We start from the raw sequence: 22,591 nt of genomic DNA, 5'->3' as shown, positions 1-22,591 counted from the left end.
GGTTTTATTGCTTTATGCTTCAGTGTTTTATTGCATTATGCTTCGGAGCGTATAACTGTTATACCAGTGTCTCAAACTAACTGCTATGTTCGGTTTGAGACACTGGTATAATAACAGTTTTACGCTCATTGCAGTTATTGGTGTGCCTGGTAAGAACTTCGGCAAACAAACCTTTACAGTTTTCTGTGATATATTTGGATTTGTTCACTCCTTGCAGTATAGTAATGTAACTTTATAAATGGCAGTATGTAGGACATCGGCATCAGTGAGCATTCAGGTCGCTTTGTGTATTATTATTTTTAACTCCGCTGAAAATAAACAAACTGTTGAAACAGACTCTCGTTCCTGCCGTTGCAGTGTCAATCCTTGTGGGTCCATCATTTACATGCCGCTGGAAATTAAATCTCGCCCCACACTCCTCCACTCTCTCTCACACTCCTCACGGACAGCCACCCGCTACAATAGGCGGAATAGTTCTTTCTTTCGTTAATCCTGCCCGCAGTCTCTGATGGGGGCCAATTTCACAGGCTTAACCGTGACCGGCCGCGTTTAACAAGGGGTCTGGACTCTCGGCATCTGATGGGGATGAGGAAGGTTCTAGAGGGAAGGCAGGGTAAACCTAGAATCCGGCAGCAGAGTGACTCTGTTAATGGATTCATTCCACAGTGAGTTCAGTTCAGAAAGAACACACACCGGTAGATCCGCAGCCACTGGTTCTGGAGATTGATCCAATTATTGACCAACAGGCGGTGGACTCCGTTTGTGATAGACTCCACAGTGAGGCGTGTCCACAGGAGAGGGTGTTCACTCTAATCAATAGCTCAGGCACAGTGAACTTCACAATGTAAAACCATCCCAGTCTAAACCGTCCCGGAGAGCTGCCTTGCCCGAGCACTGGGACAATTCTGGGCAAGGTTCCACTGAAGCAAGAACAACATTCTAGTCACTATTAAAATACGCCTGCGGGCCAGATGATTTCGGGTTACGGGCCAGATCCGGCCCGTGGGCCGTAGGTTACAGGCCCCTGCCTTCACTGTACATTCACACGGCCTGTAGGTAAAGCATCAGCCCACATCACACTGATACAGTCGCTGCCTGCCTCAGATTAAATATATTTTTACACATAAATTATGAATAAAGATAAGAAAGAAAATGTTTCAAACACAAGTAATATTTTCTTATTCCAGTAGCAAACACATTAAGGATTAAATGAAAATAATAAATTATTTAACTTTTTGAATATCTCATAATTGCTGATTAATGAACTGAACTAGAACTGTGTAAGTAGTGTGTGAACAGCAGAACAAGAAAGGAAGCTATCGAGTTGACAGAATTCTAGATTAATTCGTTGGTAGAATAGTTAACAATTTATACACAGTTTATACGGCGCTGCATTCGCCTTTTTCCCCCCCGAATGACCTTTGACAAATCTCATGATTCCTTGCGTTTATCGGAATACCAAACTCGCTTATTGTAAACAACTAGATGACGGTAAAAATCAGTTTTAAATAATGATGTTTATGGCTAGGAGACAAGAGTAAGAGGATAACCATGGAAGTAGAGGGATCTATTAGTGATCAAAAAGTTAACCAATGTGTGAATATAAAAGATGTAACATTCTTCAATGAAAACATAAACAACAATGTAATTAATTAAAGGAAAGTGTGAAATATTCTAGTTGACAACCACATGATCGAAAATATCAATAAGGATTACCATTTTTGAAAGCTGTTAAATCACTGTTGAAATTGATCCCAGGGTACAAATAGCTCATCAAAACCATCAACATGGATTTCATCGAGAATGATTGCGTCTGATATGTTTTATTTACTGTGGTAGCACATTTAATGCATGACATATTCGGTTTTATTTACCCACTTAGCAAATTGATCAGATAAATGAAATCTAACAAGAACCCAAAGGAAAGTGAAGAATTAGATCCAAGTTTGGCTTTGTTGGAGTAACAAAGGGTAGCCTTAGATGTAGGAACCAGGATTAACAAGTTTGCAGGTGATACTATAAATTCCACAGACAATTTTTGGAAGCGAAAAAGATAAGAAGACGGTGCCGATAGTCTGGTCAAGTAATCAGAAAAATGGTAATTGGAATGCAATCCAGATCAAAGTCTTTCGGGAGGGCAAACAAGCTGTGCAAATATATGATAAATCCGAACAAATTACTGAGAGCTGCAGAAGAATGGAAGGACCTTAGAGTGGAAGAGTATTAAATGCATTCTTGAGAAAAGGCTATTTTCTCACCAAGAGCACCACCAGTGGTTTCAAAGAATATATTAGCAGGCATTTGGGAAAAGCCAGACCAATATTCACTGTTCTGCTACAATAGACAATAGGTGAAGGAGTATTCGGCCCTTCGAGCCAGCACCGCCATTCAATGCGATTATGGCTGATCATCCCCAATCAGTATCCCATTCCTGCCTTCTCCCCATATCCCCTGACTCCGCTATCTTTAAGAGCCCTATATAGCTCTCTTGAAAGTATCCAAAGAACCGGCCTCCACCGCCCTCTGAGGCAGAGAATTCCACAGACTCACAACTGTGTGAAAAAGTGTTTCCTCATTTCCGTTCTAAATGGCTTACCCCTTATTCTTAAACTGTGGCTTCCTGGTTCTGGACTCACCCAACATCGGGAACATGTTTCCTGCCTCTAGCGTGTCTAAACCCTTAATAATCTTATATGTTTCAATAAGATTCCCTCTCATCCTTCTAAACTCCAGAGCATACAAGCCCAGCCGCTCCATTTTCTCAGCATATGGCAGTCCCGCCATCCCGGGAATTAACCTACGCTGCACTCCCCCAATAGCAAGAATGTCCTTCCTCAAATTAGGGGAATTGACAGAAGAACTGAAGGAAATTCACATTAGTCAGGAAATGGTGTTGGGTAGACTGATGGGACTGAAGGCTGATAAATCGCCAGGGCCTGATGGTTTGCATCCCAGGGTACACAAGGAGGTGGCTCTAGAAATCGTGGACGTATTGGTGATCATTTTCCAATGTTCTATAGATACTGGATCAGTTCCTGTGGATTGGAGGGTAGCTAATGTTATCCCACTTTTTAAGAAAGGAGGGAGAGAGTAAGCAGGGAATTATAGACCAGTTAGCCTGACATCGGTGGTGGGGAAGATGCAGGGGTCAATTATTAAAGATGTAATAGCGGCGCATTGGACAGCAGTGTATGGACAGCCATGGATGAACAGCGAGGTCAGGCTACTGCTGAAAGCACGGGACACCGCTTTCAGGTCAGGCGATGCTCGAGCCTACAGTTCAGCCAGGGCTAACCTGAAGAGGGGCATCAAGAAGGCCAAGCACTGCCATAAGCTCAGGATTGAGGAGCACTTCAACAACAACTCCGACCCCCGACGCATGTGGCAAGGCATCCAGGCCATCACGGACTACAGACCCTCCAACACCACCCCCACATCCAGCGACGCCTCCTTCCTTGAGGAGCTTAACCACTTCTATGGCCGCTTCGACAGGGACAATCTAGAGACAGCCATCAAGGCTGTGCTACCTGCCGATCACCAACCCCTCACACTCACCCCCTACGACGTATTCGTGGCACTGAGTAGGACTAATGCACGTAAAGCTGCTGGCCCTGACGGCATCCCCGGGCGCGTGCTCAGGGCCTGTGCTGCGCAGCTGACAGACGTCTGGACTGACATCTTCAACCTGTCACTTGCCCAAGCAGTTGTCCCCACGTGCCTTAAATCCACCTCCATCGTGCCAGTGCCAAAACACTCCACTGCGGCAAGCCTCAACGACTTCCGCCCAGTTGCACTTACCCCCATCATCACCAAGTGCTTCGAGAGGCTGGTCCTGGCACACCTCAAAAGCTGCCTACCCCCCACACTGGATCCCTATCAGTTTGCCTACCGCAAGAACAGGAGTACGGAGGATGCCATCTCAACGGCACTTCACTCCGCCCTCTCCCACCTCGACAACAGAGACACTTACGTAAGAATGCTGTTCATCGATTACAGCCCAGCACTTAGCAGCATGGTGCGCTGACAACAACCTGGCCCTTAACTCCAAGAAGACCAAGGAGCTCATTGTAGACTTCAGGAAGTCCAGGGGCGGCACGCACACCCCCATCCACATTAACGGGACGGAGGTGGAACGTGTTTCTAGCTTCAGGTTCCTGGGAGTCAACATCTCCGATGACCTCTCTTGGACCCACAATACCTCAACTCTGATCAAGAAGGCTCACCAGCGTCTCTTCTTCCTGAGGAGACTGAAGAAGGTCCATCTGTCTCCTCAGATCCTGGTGAACTTCTACCGCTGCACCATCGAGAGCATCCTTACCAACTGCATCACAGTATGGTATGGCAACTGCTCTGTCTCCGACCGGAAGGCATTGCAGAGGGTGGTGAAAATTGCCCAACGCATCACCGGTTCCTCGCTCCCCTCCATTGAGTCTGTCCAAAGCAAGCGTTATCTGCGGAGGGCGCTCAGCATCGCCAAGGACTGCTCTCACCCCAACCATGGACTGTTTACCCTCCTACCATCCGGGAGGCGCTACAGGTCTCTCCGTTGCCGAACCAGCAGGTCCAGGAACAGCTTCTTCCCGGCGGCTGTCACTCTACTCAACAACGTACCTCGGTGACTGCCAATCACCCCCCCACCCCCCGGACACTTATTATCACTTATTATTATTTATTTAAATCATTTGCTATGTCGCTCTTCCAGGGAGATGCTAAATGCATTTCGTTGTCTCTGTACTGTACACTGACAATGACAATTAAAATTGAATCTGAATCTGAATCTGAATCTGAATCAGTGACAGGATCGGTCCGAGTGAGCATGGATTTACGAAAGGGAAATCCTGCTTGACTAATCTTCTGGAATTTTTTGAGGACGTAACAACTAAAATGGATAAGGGAGAGCCAGTGGATGTATCTGGACTTTCTGAAAGCCTTTGATAAGGTTTCACATAGGAGATTAGTGGGCAAAATTAGAGCACATGGTATTGGGATATTGACATGGATAGAAAATTGGTTGGCAGACAGGAAACAAAGATTAGGAATTAATGGCAGGTAGTAACTAGCGGGGTGCGACAAGGGTTGGTGCTGGGACCGCAGCTATTTACAATATATATTAATGATTTAGACGAAGGAATTAAAAGTAACATTAGCAAATTTGCAGATGACACAAAGCTGGATGGCAGTGTGATATGTGAAGAGGATGCAGGATGACTTGGATTGGTTGGGTGAGTGGGCAGATGCAGTATAATGTGGATAAATGTGAGGTTATCCACTTTGGTGGCACGAACAAGAAGGCAGATTATTATCTGAATTATGTCAGATTAGGAAAAGGAGAAGTGCAACGAGACATGGGTGTCCTTGTACATCAGTCACTGAAAGTACGCATGCAGGTACAGCAGGCAACAAAGAAAGAGAATGGTACGTTGGCCTTCACAACGAGAGGAATTGAGTATAGGAGCAAAGAGGTCCTTCTGCAGTTGTACAGGGCCCTGGTGATTTGTATTGGAGTATTGGAGTATTGCGTGCAGTTTTGGTCTCCCAATTTGAGGAAGGACATTCTTGCTATTGAGGGAGTGCAGCATAGGTTCACGAGGTTAATTCCGGGGATGGCGGGACTGTCAAATGATGAAAGAATGGAGCGACTGGGCTTGTATTCACTGGAATTTAGAAGGATGAGAGGGGTTCTTACAGAAACATATTAAATGATTAAAGGGTTGGACACGCTAGATGCAGGAAACATGTTCCCGATGTTGGGGGAGTTCAGAACCAGGGGGGCACAGTTTAAGAATATGGGATAGGCCATTTGAACTGAGATGAGGAAAAACTTTTTCACCTAGAGTTGTGAATTTGTGGAATTCTCTGCCTCAGAAGGCAGTGGAGGCCAATTCACTGGATGCATTCAAGAGAGAGGTAGATAGAGCTTTTAGGGCTAGCGGAATCAAGGGATATGGGGCGAAGGCACATCAGCCATGATCACATTGAATGGCAGTGCTGGGCCAAAGGACCGAATAGCCTACCTATTTTCTAAGTCAGATTTTATAAATGATTTGCATCCTGCATCAGGTACTGGTGTCAATTACATTTAAAATTGTGTGACAGTAAGATGGTATTGAATTGAAGATGGACATCATTCACAGTTATTTTGCATTTAGATATCAATATGTGAATGTTTACCACATAATTGGATCATCAAAAAGATTTCAAACCAGAGATGATCTGAACATCCTCAAGCAAATTCATTCATTTCCTCTTCTTAAGGAGTACAAGAACCCTGAACCCATCATGTTAGCAATTTACAACACACATTTTCACACTACTCACTTACAATGTTGGCTTACACTTCCATAAACTCATTCTGGGAAACATAGCAGTTCCAAACCTTCCATTAATATTTACACAATAGTATTTCAAGAGAATGTGGATGCAAACAGCTCTTTTTAATCTCTAAATTTAATCTGTTTTTTAAACGAGGTTAAAGAGTCTCCAGTGGAAATAAACTGGGCAGAGTTAATCATTAGATTAGTCTGAATCTTGCTAATAACTCAGTGCCATGAAATGTTCCAGTTCCTTCCTAATGGGATTAAATTCAACTGGCTGGTCATAAATGGGCAAATTACAGGAAACTATTCCACTGCCATGCAACTCCACAATGAAATGAGCTGCAAACCAATGCTAACTTTTATAAATCAATCTATATATTAAAGCACATTCAGTAACTGCAGCCCTACTTTGGACTATAGCTCTAGTGATGTCATTGATGGTAGGAGAATAGGGAAGCATAAGTGAAAGTGACTTTATTCATAGAAGACAGAAGGTTGTGGTGGAAGGGGGCTATTTCTGGCAGAACAATGTAATTCCATGGGGATCTGAGCAGGGACTTCTGTTGTTTATGAATATATAAACCACCTGGACACAAATGTAGATGGGCTTGTTGGTAATTTTGCTGACAACACCAAAATTGGTGAAGTTGAGGGCAACGAGGTAGACTGGCAATATATAGAGCAGAATATAAATTAGCTACAGAAATGTGTGGAGAAATGGCAGATAGAGCTTAATCTAAACAAGCGAGTTGCTGCACTTTGGAAGGTGGAAAGTAAGAGGAAAGCCCTTCATAGTATTTGTTTTGTAATCAGACCATTACAAAGTATTAGGTGAACCACAAAGCATTTATTAAAACCCAAGCAGAGAGAACAATACGTACTCTACACTCATCGCATCTACTTTCAGACTACCAAACTAAGGGACGAGCGGGCTGTTATCAGTGGCTGCAGTCCTACTCAAATCCCGGACTGGATTACATGGTGGAATGTGTATCATGCATAATGTAGTGACAGAGATTAATATGGTTGATCTACACTATTGATGTACAGAGGGACCTTGGGGCCACAGCTCCCTGAAGGTGACCACACAAGTAGAGAGAGTGGTAAAGAATGTTTATGTTATGCTTGCCTTCATTGTTCAGGGATTGAGTACAAGTCATGTTGCAGCCTTACAGGACTTTGGGTATTTAAAGTACTGTGTGTAGCAGCCCCAATTACAAGAAGAATGTGGTCGCTTTGGAGCAGGTGCAGATGAGGTTGACCAGAATGTTGCCTGGGTTAGAGGGTATCCAGAACAAGGGGTCACAGTTTGAGGATAAGGGGGAAATCTTTTAGGACCGAGATGAGGAAAACATTTTTCACACAGAGAGTGGCGAATCTCTGGAATTCTCTGCCACAGAAGGTAGTTGAGGCCAATTCATTGGCTATATTTAAGAGGGAGTTAGATGTGGCCCTTGTGGCTAAAGGGATCAGGGGGTATGGAGAGAAGGCAGGTACAAGATACTGAGTTGGATGATCAGCCATGATCATATTGAATGGTGGTGCAGGCTCGAAGGGCCGAATGGCCTACCCCTGCACCTATTTTCTATGTTTCTATGTATTAAACTATGAGGTTGGACAAAGTTGTACTGTTTTCTCTGGAGCAAGGGAGGTTGAGGGGAGATAAAAATTATGTAAAGTTATGAGAGGGATAGACAGGGTAGACAGTCAGAATCTTTTACCCAGGATGAAAATATCAAATATTGTAACTTTAAGATAAGTGGGGCAATTTTCTTCACACACACTCACAGTATTGAGTGCCTGGAATGCACTGCTGAGGGTGGTCGAGGCAGATAAGATAGTGGCATTTAAGAGAATTTTGGATAGACAGATGGAAATGCAGGGAATGGAGGGATATGGATTATTATGTGCAGGCAGATAAGAGTTGCGCTTGGCATCATGTTTGCATTGTGTGTTGAAGGGCTCTACTGTTCTATGTTCTCTGTATAAAAAGTGACGAGAGGCATAGATAAGGCAGTCAGATTTTTTTATCAGGGGTGGAAATGTCAAAGACTAGAGGGCAAAACTTTAACGTGAGAGGGGCTAAGTTTAAAGGAGATGTATGGGGCAAGTTTTGTTTTAATTCACAGTGCGATTGGTGCCTGGAACACACTGTCAGGGGTGGTGGTGGAAGCATAGAAACATAGAAACATAGAAATTAGGTGCAGGAGTAGGCCATTCGGCCCTTCGAGCCTGCACCGCCATTCAATATGATCATGGCTGATCATCCAACTCAGTATCCCGTACCTGCCTTCTCTCCATACCCTCTGATCCCCTTAGCCACAAGGGCCACATCTAACTCCCTCTTAAATATAGCCAATGAACTGGCCTCGACTACCCTCTGTGGCAGGGAGTTCCAGAGATTCACCACTCTCTGTGTGAAAAAAGTTCTTCTCATCTCGGTTTTAAAGGATTTCCCCCTTAGAGGCAGATAAGTAGTAGCATTTAAGAGGCTTTTGGATAGACACATGGATATGCAGGGACTGGAGGGGATGCGGATCACATGCAGGTAGAGGAGATTAGTTTAACTTGGCATTGTGTTCAGTAGGAACATTGAGAGTTGAAGGGCCTGTCTCCGTATGTACTATTCTGTGATAACTTCATATAGACAAGGTCAGATACCTTGTGATTTGTGTGTCTCTATCATCACTCGGCATTTCAACATTTTAGGACTAAGAATAGAAGCTAAGCATAGAAAGAGTCTCCTAATTTCTGCACAACTGCACTATGCTTCCCTATCCGCAATGTCAGGCATCTGTTGAGAGGAAGAGTTGGCGTTTCAGGTCAGTAACCTATCAAGAGAACTTCTGTTTAAATGCCACTGACCTATGTCACTTCCCAGATGCTGTCTGATTTTCTCAGCTTTTTCAGCATTCGCTGCTTTATTCCACATTTACTTTAAATAAATGCTGTTTTTTTCTTCTGTTCAAATGCCAGGACAAGCATTCTGCAATTTTCAGGCAGGAGCATTAATTAGCACCAAGGTGATCTTGTTCAGTCTCCAGAGCAAAACCTCGGTGAGGTTCCTAATTTATGTCAAATTACTGAGAATGTGCTACCAGCTCATGCCAGCCAGACCTTTTTTTTAAAAATGCCCAAGTATATTTCAGAATGAAGGAGGCACTCAGACAATCACTGTAGGCTAGATTTTGACAAAAAATAGATAAAATGATAACGTTTTTTTACCCAGTTTCCCAGTCACGTTTGGCCTATTAATCATAAGATGGCTTAAACTTGGAATATGCACTAGGAATATTTGAATATGCATTCAAAGTTTGCGGGGAAAAAATGTTTCACAACCAAAAAACTTCCAATTCACTCAGAGTTTGAAACTTTTGGCCACAGTGCCCCCCATAATGTTTGGGACAAAGACCCATCATTTATTTATTTGTCTCTGTACTCCACAATTTGAGATTTGCAATAGAAAAAAAATCACATGTGGTTAAAGTGCACATTGTCAGATTTTATTAAAGGGTGTTTTAAAACATTGTGGTTTCACCATGTTGAAATTACAGCTGTGTTTATACATAGTCGCCCCCATTTCAGGGCACCATAATGTTTGGGACACATGGCTTCACAGGCGTTCGTAATTGCTCAGGTGTGTTTAATTGCCACCTTAATGCAGTTATAAGAGAGCTCTCAGCTCCTAGTCTTTCCTCCAGTCTTGCCATCACCTTTGGAAACTTTTATTGCTGTTTATCAACATGAGGATCAAAGTTGTGCCAATGAAAATAAAATGAGCCATTATGAGACTGAGAAACAAGAATAAAACTGTTAGAGACATCAGCCAAACATTAGGCTTACCAAAATCAACTGTTTGGCACACCATTAAGAAGAAAGAGAGCACTGGTGAGCTTACTAATCGCAAAGGGACTGGCAGGCCAAGGAAGACCTCCACAGCCGATGACAGAAGAATTCTCTCTATAATAAAGAAAAATCCCCAAACACCTGTCCGACAGATCAGAAACACTCCTTCAGGAGTCAGGTGTGGATTTGTCAATGACCACTGTCCACAGAAGACTTCATGAACAGAAATATAGAGGCTACACTGCAAGATGCAAACCACTAGTTAGCCGCAAAAATAGGATGACCAGGTTACAGTTTGCCAAGAAGTACTTAAAAGTGCAACCACAGTTCTGGAAAAAGGTCTCGTGGACAGATGAGATGAAGATTCACATATCAGAGTGATGGCAAGACAAAGTATGGAGGAGAGAAGGAACTGCCCAAGATCCAAAACATACCACCTCATCTGTGAAGCACCTCACCTGTACATGTATGACTGCTGAAAGTACTGGTTCACTTATCTTCATTGATGATACAACTGCTGATGGTAGTAGCATAATGAATTCTGAAGTGTATAGACACATCCTATCTGCTCAAGTTCAAACAAATGCCTCAAAACTCATTTGCCGGCGGTTAATTCTACAGCAAGACAATGATCTCAAAAATACTGCTAAAGCAACAAAGGAGTTTTTCAAAACTAAAAAATGGTAAATTCTTGAGTGGCAAAGTCAATCACCCGATCTGAAACCAATTGAGCATGCCTTTCAGACGCTGAAGAGAAAACTGAAGGGGACTAGCCCCCAAAGCAAACATAAGCTAAAGATGGCTGGAATACAGGCCTGGCAGAGCATCACCAGAGAAGACACCCAATTGGTGATGTCCATGAATCGTAGACTTCAAGCAGTCATTGCATGCAAAGGATATGCAACAAAATACTAAACATGACTACTTTCATTTACATTACATTGCTATGCCCCAAACATTATGGTGCCCTAAAATAGGGGGACTATGTATAAACACTGTTGTAATTTCTACATGGTGAAACCAAAATGTATAAAAATGGCCTTATTAAAATCTGACAATGTGCACATTAACCATATGTGATTTTATTTCTATTACAAATCTTAAATTGTGGGGTACAGAGGTAAATAAATAAATGATGGGTCTTTGTCCCAAACATTATGGAGGGCACTGTAAATCAAAAGTGAATAACATAATCACCTGAGAACAATGTGTGAAGATGTACTTCAGACAGCAGATAACTTTGTCTTAAAACAAAGAGAAATTGCTGAAATGCTTCTTTTATATAAAAAACAAATATTCAAAGTAGATCGTCAAATCAAATTATTTTATGACAACTTCTGTTATGACCCGAAATGTTAATTGTGCTCTTTCCACAGGTGCTGGCTGACGTAATAAGTATTTAGAGCATTTTCTATTTTCATTCCAGATTTCCAGCAACTGCACTATTTCGATGCTACAATGATTTTGCCTAGCTGGCAAGTTGTGATCGCACATACCTGATCAATCTACAACAAAATCCACATCTTTATTTCATATTGCTGGCAGTTCATACTCAATGGATTTGAGTACAAGTTAATATAACTTTGAATGAAATTGTCTTTACATGAAGCATTCGCCTACTAACAAGTTAATTAAAAAATAATTTTATAATAAAGTGCCCATAATAATTAATGTTTCTACTGATGAAAAGTAACTTTATTTTCAACATCTAAACTTTACACATTGTTTCTGATTAGAAATCGGTCTTTTAAAATTCCAACGATACCAAAATATACACTAGTACCACCAGGCTGCTATTTTTTTAATTACCTAAAGTAGACGATCAAATCAAGTTCTGTGAGTTTGTGATGTGCCCTACCCAAATAATTACGAACATTTCCTGGAATGTAAGGCACACCTACCTTTTTTGAAAATCTCCCTCCAATTAATCTACCCACTAGGCAATTTTTCTAAGCAACCGAACTGGTTAATGCATATTAATTCCATGTATATGGATAAACTCAAGGTCAGTTCCACTGTTAACTCACTTTTATTAACTCAAAACCTTATCATTGCTTCAGGTTAAAAAAGGGAACGAGTGGGAAACAAATTTGAGTGAAAACCACAGGCACATAGTTGGAGATTCCAGTGCTGCCTGCAGATCCACCAAACATCAGGTCAAATAAATCAATGCCAAATACACAGAAACATCAAAAGTTGAAATACACCTAACGGGGGTCAATTGAAAGTTTGAAGAGTGAGATAAATCGATTTTCATTGGTCAGGGTTATCAAGGGAAATAGAGCTATGTTTGTTTAGCAGAAGCGAGGAACAGTTCAACTTGAATGATGCCGCATATGAGGGGGTACTTTGGGTTCCTATTCTCTCAATAGTCAGCACTATTTTTCTCCAACATTGTACAAAACTAGCACTCAGCAAAAAAAAAAGTCCTCTCTCAAGCTTGCTCACAGTCAGAAGTGTATTGGGCCAACTACTGATTAGTTCTTCCCTGTGGGGGAAATCAAGAATCAGAGGACATAGATTTAAGGTGAGAGGGGAAAGATTTAATGGGAACCTGAGGAACAACTTTTTCCCCCACAGAGGGCGCAGAGCTGCCAGAGGCAGTAGGTGATCCTACATGGACAGGAAAGATTTAAGAAAGATATGGGCCCAAACGCCAGCAGGTGGGACCGGTGTAGATGGGGCATTTTGGTCAGCATGGGCAAGTTGGGCCAACAGAATCAATTTACAGAAGAGAAAGTAAAGGAATAAGCTACGGAAAGTGTAACAAGATGAATTATCACGGTCCAGGAAGCACGATGACAAAATAGTTGTACATGTGTTTGTGAATACAAGTCCCTAGGTGATCAGCCAGCTTCCTGATCCCAGCTGTGGCATACAGGAGAATCAACTGTGAGTAGTGGCAAAGTGTTTCTCCCCACAGGGAGGGAAACATCACCAGCATCTCCTCAGCAATTCTTTACAGCGACAGATTTGTGAAACAATTTAATAATAAAACCAAAAGAACTGGTTATAGATCGAGGGAGTCAAGGCCCAAGAACCTTTTTCGTTTTTCAGGTACACATTTATGTAGATATGTAACCAGACCTCTGAAAGAAAGTTTGTTTTAATTTTGAACAGAACATTCAAAATCAGAAATTTAACGTCAAAAATCCCTACAATGTAGATTACCAGTTTACTCAAGAAATTTGCTAGCAACATAAACCAATATAAATGAAACAACTTTATGTACAATCCTCATGATTTCATACTCGTTTCTGACAACTTCATTATTGGTAACACTCATCACACATATTAATTTTATCACCATATTTAGTACGATTGTCCAGTGAGCAACCAGCTACAACGTATTGCATCATAATTGCTTCAAATATAAAGGAATCGACCAGCTCAAAAACAAACTCACCCACAGGTACATCATTTGCATTTTGACAAATTCACATGCAATTATCGCTGCAGCAAAGTCATCCAACTTTAAGAAAGGTTGCTTGAAAGGTTTGCACTCCTTTCTCGTCTCGTTTTAAAATGCAGCCCTTGATCTCTTGCAACTCCTGTCTCACCTGCGCTGCTGTGAGCAACACATCAGCCCGAAGGGAATTTCTGACTGGCACATCAGTTAACACAGCCCTGTGCATTTCATTTTGAAAAGCAAAGATAGGTGGGGCTCGGAAACAGCAGCAAATCAACTGCTCAACCGAGAGAAGATTTAAAATTTAAAGTATCGACTCAGCCAAAAGATATGAGCCTTCAGTTGCTTTGTGCCAAAGTATTTTCTCTGATTCATCTTAAGGCTGCAATCCAATTTTTTTTAAACACCAAACAACCTTCAACATCTCATTTCAATAGTGTTCTTTGAATATTTGAGTAGGTTAGAATGCACAATCTCATATTTACAAGTACAGAGGTAAACTGAGTTCAATAATATCACCACATAATAGTGATTTTTCTACCTGTATCATTGTGTTTAACATATTATAACATATTTAAAATATTAATTCTCAGAGAATTAAACGTAGAATAAGCAATGCACTGAAGGTGAACTGAAAAAGGTACAAATAAAAATGGTAGCATTTGTTGCAGAAGCATAAAGAGTTTTCCAGCAAGGTATCCTTCATTCATTTTAGTAAATTGCTAGAATTACAGACAGCATCAAAGCCATGCTGCATTGTGTGCTTAATTATTGGTCAGCACTTTCCTTTACAGTATTTTCTACCTTTAACCATGTATGCTTTGATATAAATGCAAGGAGAATTCAACATAGCATGTTTTATGCAAGGGCACCAACACAATCAATTGTGGGTATAGAACATCTTTGAATGTTAAATGTAGAAACAGATGAACAAAAATGACAATGTCCTTATTTATCAGATGTTGATGGCAAGGGATTAATTTATATCTGATAATGTTCGTTTTCTTGAGCCCCACTCATCCAGGCAAAAGGAGAATATTCCATCACCATCCTCACATGGTCCCTTCTTTTCAACCCCACCCCCCCAGCTCCTATTACCCAGCTTCCACCCCCCACCCACACTCCTCCCATTGCATCCTCTTCCCATGTTCCCATCTGCCCACCCTACCTCCCTTCTAGACCTCATCTTCCTGTCCTTTCAGATTTCATCATCTCCAGCCCTATGTTACCATCAATCAACTCCCAGCCTCTTTCGCCATTTTTACCCTTATTTCCCTCACCTCATTCCATCGGCCACTCAAGCTCTCCTCACCTGGGTTCACCTAATCTTCCAGCTCTTCTGCACCCCTTCCCTCACCTTCTTATACTGCCCATCTCTCCTCAATAGTCAGTTCTGATGAAAAATCCTGACCCAAAGCATCAAACGCCCATTTCCCTGTACAGATGCTGTTCAATCTACCGAGGTCCCCCAGAAGTTTGTTGATCCAAATTCCAACATCTGCAATCCTTTGCATCCCCATTGAACAATATAAAATCATCACCTCTCACATGATGAAAGGAAGGTCTCAGATGAAGCAGCTAATATTATTGTGCTGAGACCAGGGTTTTGAAGAACACATTTAGTAAAGTCCTGGGGTTGGTATGGTGGATCTCCAACATTTACAGCCAATTTTCTTTGTGCAAGGTACAACTCTAGTGTACACGTTGTCGATGGTAGGCGTGGACTTAGTTTACGGAAGAGCATGTTTCCATGCTGCATCTCTATAAAAAAAGGGCAGGACAATAGAGCTGCTGCCACACAGCGCCAGAGACCTGGGTTCAACCCCAACTGTGGCTGCTGTCTGCGTGGAATTTGTACGTTCTTCCTGTGACTGCATGGGTTTTACCCGGGTGCTCCAGTTTCCTCCCACATTCCAAAGAGATTTTGTATGTTTGCAGATTTATTGGTTTCTGCAAATTGCACCTTGTGTGTAGGATGCAAAAGTGGGATAGCATGGAACTAGTTTACATGTGATTGATGGTCGACATGAACTTGATTGCCAAAGGGCCGGTTTCCACACTGTATTCTCTCAAATTTAAAAAAAATGTAAACTCCATCCATTATAAAATTTCTCCTAATTTCCATTGATATTACATTTACCAGGGTTCAATCAAATGTCTTGACGTCAATGTCAACTCATGTGTGCCCGTAAAACTGCAATGAGATCTGAAACCGAGGCATACTGGAAAATCTAAACTGCAGAGTTATCGGTAATTTAAGTGCTGCTTCACATCGCTGTTGACAATACTTTGATCAATATGCTGACGATCAAGTGATGAGAAGGTTGCAATCAGCCAGATTGGTTTTGCCCCAGTTTTAGTGGTAGAGTGTACCTGGGAAATTTCAACATTTGCAGACAATACCAAATTTCAGACAGATAATCCATACAGAGGAAGTCGTCAAACAAATAACAGGGACATTAATAAACCCAAAACAGGCAAGTAATTGACGTGTAGTATTTTTGTAGAATAAACAGGAAGACGCACATCTAAGAGGGAGGAGTAGAGGGAGAGTGTAATGCAAGAACCAAAGGATCTCTGAATGACAGTAATATCATAAAACAATAATCAAACTAAACATTAGCGTTAGTTTTGAAAGGGCAGAATTCAGAATATGGAACTGATGTTAATTATATATCAAACTGGCTGGACCACACTTAAGTGCAATGCATTGACTATAGGGTGGCATTTGGTAAATAGGATGTAAAAGGACTGTGAGGCTACTGAGAACATTTATAAGGATGATACTAGAAATGTAAGGCTATGCATTTCAGTAAAGGATAAAGACTGGGTCCTTGTATTTTTCTCAAAAACGTAATGGGCGATCTAACTGAAATTTTTAAAATGTTCATTTTATAAGAGGGAAATAAAGAGACATTGTTTCCATTTGTGGAAAAAAAATCATAATGAGACGTACAAGTCACCAGGTAATCCAACAGGGAGTTTAGAAAAAAAATTCTTTACCCAGACAGTGGAACTTATTACCACAGGGAATGGTGTTGAATTACATTAAAATGAAACAAGCACATGATAGCACACAGCTGGCTACGGATTTAGATGAGGAAAGATGGGAGGAGGCTCATATGGAATATAAGCACCAATGTGGACTGGCTGGTTTGAAAATTACACGATGAAGTTGCCTATTGTAAAGGTCAAAATAGCTCTCAGTTCTTCTTGCGAACACATGGGGACTAAATTTCCATGAGAGTTGCCACACAATGTAGTTACATATATAGTTGTAAATTGTTCCAGCTATTGCAGATACCAAAATAAAAATGGAGTAGATGACACTGTATATACAGCACATCAATCTTGTGAAAGGTAAATGGTATAAGGAGAGTGGAATACAAGATTTAAAAATGTTTACCAAAAAAGGTTAGGGGTTGCGGGGACATCACAGGATGAGTACAGTGGGCACTTTTGATCTCCACACACAAGGTGATAATTGCTTTGGAAATGATACAACAAAGTTTTATTCGATTGATGTGACATATATCCAGTGTATTCTACTGCATTATTGTTTTAGTGTATGTTGTAGCTGGAACAATTGGGATAGTAATAACTATCAGTTGTACATTGTCAAATTATAGTTTTGTGGCAATAAGGGGTGGCACAGTGGTAGAGTTGCTGCCTCACAGCACCAAAGCCCGGCTTTGATCCTGACTTTGGGTGCTGCATGTATAAAGTTTGTACTTTCTCCTTGGGTTTTGTCGGGGTGCTCCGGTTTCCTCCACCATTCCAAAGACGTGCAGGTTTGTAGGTTAATTAATTGGCTTCTGTAAATAGTCCCTAAAATGTAGGATGGAACTAGTATATGGGCGAACGCTGGTCGGCATGGATTCAGTGGGCCGAAGAGCATGTTTCCACGCTGTAACTTTAAACTAAACTAATGTAAGCATTGGTCCTCAGAACTGAGAGTGACTTGTCAGGAAAGGTAGACAACTTATTAGTAGGACTGGCAGAGACTGTATTGGTATGCAGTCCTTTTATAACAATGATTCAAATCTCTCCAAACTGAATTGCCCAATTCTTTAAAAAAATGTATATAACTATGTAAAACAAATGCAGATCACCATACGAGAGGTATATCTGCCCGACAACCCTTCAGATTGGGTTTAATCTCTAGATGGTACATTTATAAAATTAAAAGTATGCATTCACCCATAATCGTTAAGCACTGGAGAATTCAAGCAAAGCATTTAGGCTGCACCTCCAGGTGCAACATTGACAGAACAATTAACTACCACCATGGATTATTTGGGATGAAACTTTAAACTGTGGCCTCAACTGCTCTCCCACACTAAGATCACTAAAAGAGATCAAAAAGAGAAAATGTTGAAGATACTCAGCAGGTCAGACAGCTTCTATGAAGGGAAAACAGAATTATTGTTTTACATTGATGTTATCAGATATTTCTTAAACTGATCAACCTGAAACGTCAACTTGTTTTGTCTCCACAGAGGTCGAATAATCTACTCCAACATCTGAATATTTTTACTTTTCGATCACCAAGGAAGGTAACCTAATTACTACCACATTCCTGTTGAGAGACCCTGATATGTGTAAATTGGCTGTAGCATTTCACATATTACAAGTTTTCATCAGTGACCACACATCAAAAGTATAGATTCATCATTGAGACAGACGTTCATCCTAGGCCCACTCTCCCTTCTCACAGCTAAATGGGTCCATGCAGCATTCTGCAGATGCCCAGGAAAATTATCCAGGTATGCTGGATGGTATTTATTTCACAATCAAATCATTAGAAAAGATTATTCATTTATATCACAGTGACACTTTATGGAAGTGTGCTGAGCACATCCACTGTCGTGTAATTTATATTAACAAACTGACTGCAGTTCAAACATACTTCATTAGTTGTATTCACACATGCACGATTCTATGTAAATGATTTTAAAATGTATCCTCTCGTGAGCTCCTTCCATAAATACACCCATTGTCATCTTGCTTCCTCACTTAAAGGACCCTGCATTAACATTCCCACAGCTCTACTGCTCTTTAAATTAATTTGTTCCAGCTGACTTCCCTAAATTTAAACATGTCCCCTAATAACTGAAATATAGTTTTGTGTGCTTCTGCATTAATTGAGATATGGACAGATATATGGATAAGAAAGGTATAGAGGGATATGGATTGAATGCAGGCAAATGGGATGAACCCATAATACCAATTTAGTCAGCATGACAAGTTGGGGTGAACGGACCGTTTCCATTATCGGGTCTATTTCCATGCTGTACAGCTCTGTTGAATAGAAAATTCCAGAGATATACAGATGAATTCCAAAATCAAGCATCAATGGCAAGTCAAATCAATCGCAATTTCTGTAAAAACTCTGCAATTATTTATTTAATCTTTTCCCTGGGTCCAGAAAATTCTGCCTTAACCCTACTCCTATTTTTTTTTCCCACAGCACATCTGACAAATTCTGACAATTCAGTTTGTAATTATTTTAATGTTTTTACTTCTTGATTGATATCCTCCTAAAAGATTATTTTTAGTTCCTAAAGGCTGGTACAGCTGTTGCCTCACAGCACCAGAGACCTGGGTTCGATCCTGACCTCAGATGTTGTCTGTGTGGATTTTGCATGTTCTCCCAATGACCGTGTGGCTTTCCTCCACGTGGTTCGGTTTCCTCCCACATCACAAAGGGAAGCTGGTCTGTAGGTTAATTAGCCTCTGTGAAACTGCCCCCTAGAGAGTTTAGGGTATGGATGCAAAAGTGGGATAACAAAGAACTGGTGTAAACAGATAATTGATGGTTGGCATGGACTAGGTGGGTCAATGGGCCTGTTTCTATGCTGCATCTCTAAATTAAACCTGGTATGCAATATTATATAGCAAAACATAAGTTTGCACCAATTACCTGCCACTAACTGGTGTTAAAATGTCCGAAATCTTATCTTAACGATTTCATCTGAAACTAGGATAATTTGTTTCCACTCGAGTTCTGAAAGTTTAGAGATGGCGGATAAGGCCAATATGGAAATTTCAAATCCTTCAGCAAATGGTGAAGGTGATACTTGACAGGGCTGGCATGTGAATAATAGTATGCGAGGTAGTGTGTGACCCTTCCATTGTTTTCACTGTGCACCATCATGAATTCTCCTCGTCCAAGTTTATGGGGACACGGCTCAGGGATTACCAGGAGTAAATGGGGATGCTGATTTCAGGCTATGAGCAGATTCTTGAAAAATTTCTTCTCAAGCATCCAAAAAAACACTTTCCATAGCGAAACTTGGAATAGTATCGGTTTCAGATGTCTTGTCAAATGACATGGCCTTCCTGACAGAAACAGAACAGAAAGTAATTAGGGCCTCAATAGCAGGGGTAATAGCCTAACTAGCTGTTTCACATGTTTCCACTGCATGTGGAGGATTTTCCAATGTTGTTGATGGTATTTTTTTTTGGTGCCCTGCGATGCCAAATGTAGGCAGTCCAAGTTTCAGAAACAAAGGAGGATAGGGATCACTGTTGCCAAGTACATCATGAACTTTGTTCAAGGCCTAAAATCTTCATCTTCAAATATCCCCTTCCCTAATGAACCAAAAGCTGTGCTGACATGTTAAAGGCAATCATGAAGGGGAGATAGCTGAGAGATATGCTTCACACTAGAAAATAGGTTTCGGATCGATGACTGTCAATTTATTAAGATCATGCCCAAACTACCCCAGGCCTGAATTCCTCTTCTGCGCCATTTTCACACAGCATTTTTGATGTCTATATTTACTCTGTCAGCCAACATCCAAATGATCATAACCACATCTACTTTTACAATGTTTTAAATGTAATTACATTGGGAGCTATATAAATCCACAAATCTCATTGCCAATGTTATGGATGTCACTTCTGTATTTTGCTGTAAATAAAACCCATCCTCTACCGTAAAGACCAGTAATGGTCAGGCTCAGTTCCTGATGAGTACTGAATTAGCCAACTTCAGGCAAAGAGAAATTAAAGTTTAATACTCAGTTATTGAGGGAAAGTGCAACAGGATCAGGGTTCATGTTTCTAACTATTATCGAGGAACCATTAATGGAAGCTGGTGTGTGAATATTAGATGAGGGAATTTTAATATGCGGATCATGAAACATGCTGCAAAGGCTTGATAACTCTAGAACAGGACATAAAAAGCACAGCCAGTATTTAGGAGAACCTTGACGTTTGGAAAATTACATTTGTGAAACAGTGATTGTGATTAATTAGGGAATGCTGGAAGAATGTCATCGTTCAGCATTTTCTTACCTAAATTAGTAGGAGCTGATTTATTTAAAAATGCAAGGCATTTAAAGCAGCACAACATTTCTATCAAATAATCTTTCATTTGTAAGATTGAACTACTGCTAAAATTCATCATGTGAAAAGACTTAATTTACCAAGAAAATATGCAGTAAGCACTCAATAAATTGGCCAATAATTTGGGCTGGAGAGGTTACACAGAAATTGATTTCTGTTGCAATTCTCTGCTACCAGAATACATCCCAGTGATGCAGAAAATATGCCACGTTAATGACACTGCCTGTGATAATTTTTCAGTAATCATAAATTCACTGCACTGATGCAGTCTATTCTTTACTGTTTCAGCCAACATCCAAATGATTATAACCACATCTACCTCCAACAAATTGTTTTAATAAGATTAATTGCCACAGCCTCTTGTCACTTCTGCTAGTGCCCATTGCATTCAGCAACACTCCCTCGTTGAAAAAGTAACATTCATTAATGGAAAACTCACAATGTAAATAAAGCCTCGGAGGCGGATGCTCATAAATAAAAAACGGCCAGCACTGGCTCATCTGCTCTATAGTTCCTAATGTTGCAGTCACATCTGTGGACATTGCCCACTCAAATTCTCCTCCCATTTCCCTCCACTCTCAGAACGGATGAGTCCTTCTACCTCTTACTGAAGTCAATTAGAGAGCAGATGGTTTGGATTCTATATTTAGAAACTGACACATCTCCAAGCAGCTCTCAAAGCTGAAAACTATTAATGCATTTGCAGCATTCAGTGACTTGAGTGATTTAATATCCAGTATTCAATATATGGTGTTGTGGACATAGATCAGTACATAGTTCAGCAAAGTAAATCACATTACTTTCATCTTTCACCCAAACCATTTGTTCTTACCTCAGTGATAAATTAATGAAGAAATACAATACTTCATACATTCAGAATTCACACCTAACAAACCTGTGACCAGGAATAATGACAAGAACTCCCTCCTATCTACAGCAAAATCTCATCATTTTAAATAACCAAACATCCTCAGGTTTCTCTTGTTCCAAAAGGGGTCATCGAATTAATTACATATCTTGACATGGATGAATAAAACTGCACATTTCACTTTATCTGAACTCTTTATTTTTGAAACCACTGCCATTTTGGCATAGCACTCCTCATGAACTTTCCATCGCTTAACTTATGATTGTGGGTCAGCTGATTGAGCTGTAATTCACCAATAGGACATCCTACTTTTGGCGAGGAGGATGATCGGGGGCATGGGTAGGACATGAACTCAACTCCTAATTCCCAGAAGCAAGGTGAGAATGACTGCTCTTGATATCAATGTAGAGGTTTACTGAATATGGCATCAAGGAGCTCTCATAAAACTGTGGACATTCAGCATTTAAATGACTACACTGCTCACTGAAACAAAAGTAGCAGTAGTTGTTACAGATCAATCATCTCAGCCCTAAGACACCATCACAGGAGATCCACACCGGTTCCTATGCCCAATCATCTGTAGCTGCTTCATCAATTACCTTTCTTCACTTATAATGTCTGAACTTGGGATGTTTGTTCATGTTTGCACAATGAATATCTCCTTGGTTAATGAAGCAGACTATCTACAAGTAGATGATATTGCCCTGGAAGTGAAGGCACAATTTGACAAAATAGTGAAGGCAGCGTTTGGCATGCTTGCCTTCATCAGTAAGGAGATTGAGTACATGAGCTGGAATG

At 40.9% G+C, this 22,591-nt stretch overlaps 1 protein-coding gene across 8 annotated transcripts in view; it reads right to left on the bottom strand.

The window, feature by feature from the left end:
- The window catches only part of LOC116966763 (RNA binding protein fox-1 homolog 2-like), a 209,913-nt gene that overhangs the window by 118,307 nt on the left and 69,015 nt on the right, over positions 1 to 22,591 (bottom strand). Inside the window, exon 1 of one of the 8 annotated variants that reach the window (XM_033013091.1) lies at positions 13,570 to 13,744. The exons of the other annotated variants lie outside the window; for them this stretch is intronic. Coding sequence (XP_032868982.1) covers positions 13,570 to 13,590 — 21 coding nt within the window. The 5' untranslated portion in view covers positions 13,591 to 13,744. Of the gene's footprint in view, positions 1 to 13,569; positions 13,745 to 22,591 lie in introns of those variants that run through there. 8 annotated transcript variants of the gene reach the window in all.

Source organism: Amblyraja radiata, chromosome 38 (genome assembly GCF_010909765.2).
Source record: "Amblyraja radiata isolate CabotCenter1 chromosome 38, sAmbRad1.1.pri, whole genome shotgun sequence".
Lineage (NCBI taxonomy): Eukaryota > Metazoa > Chordata > Chondrichthyes > Rajiformes > Rajidae > Amblyraja > Amblyraja radiata.
Note: the sequence above shows the minus strand (reverse complement) of the source record. Positions and strands in the feature narration are given on the sequence as shown.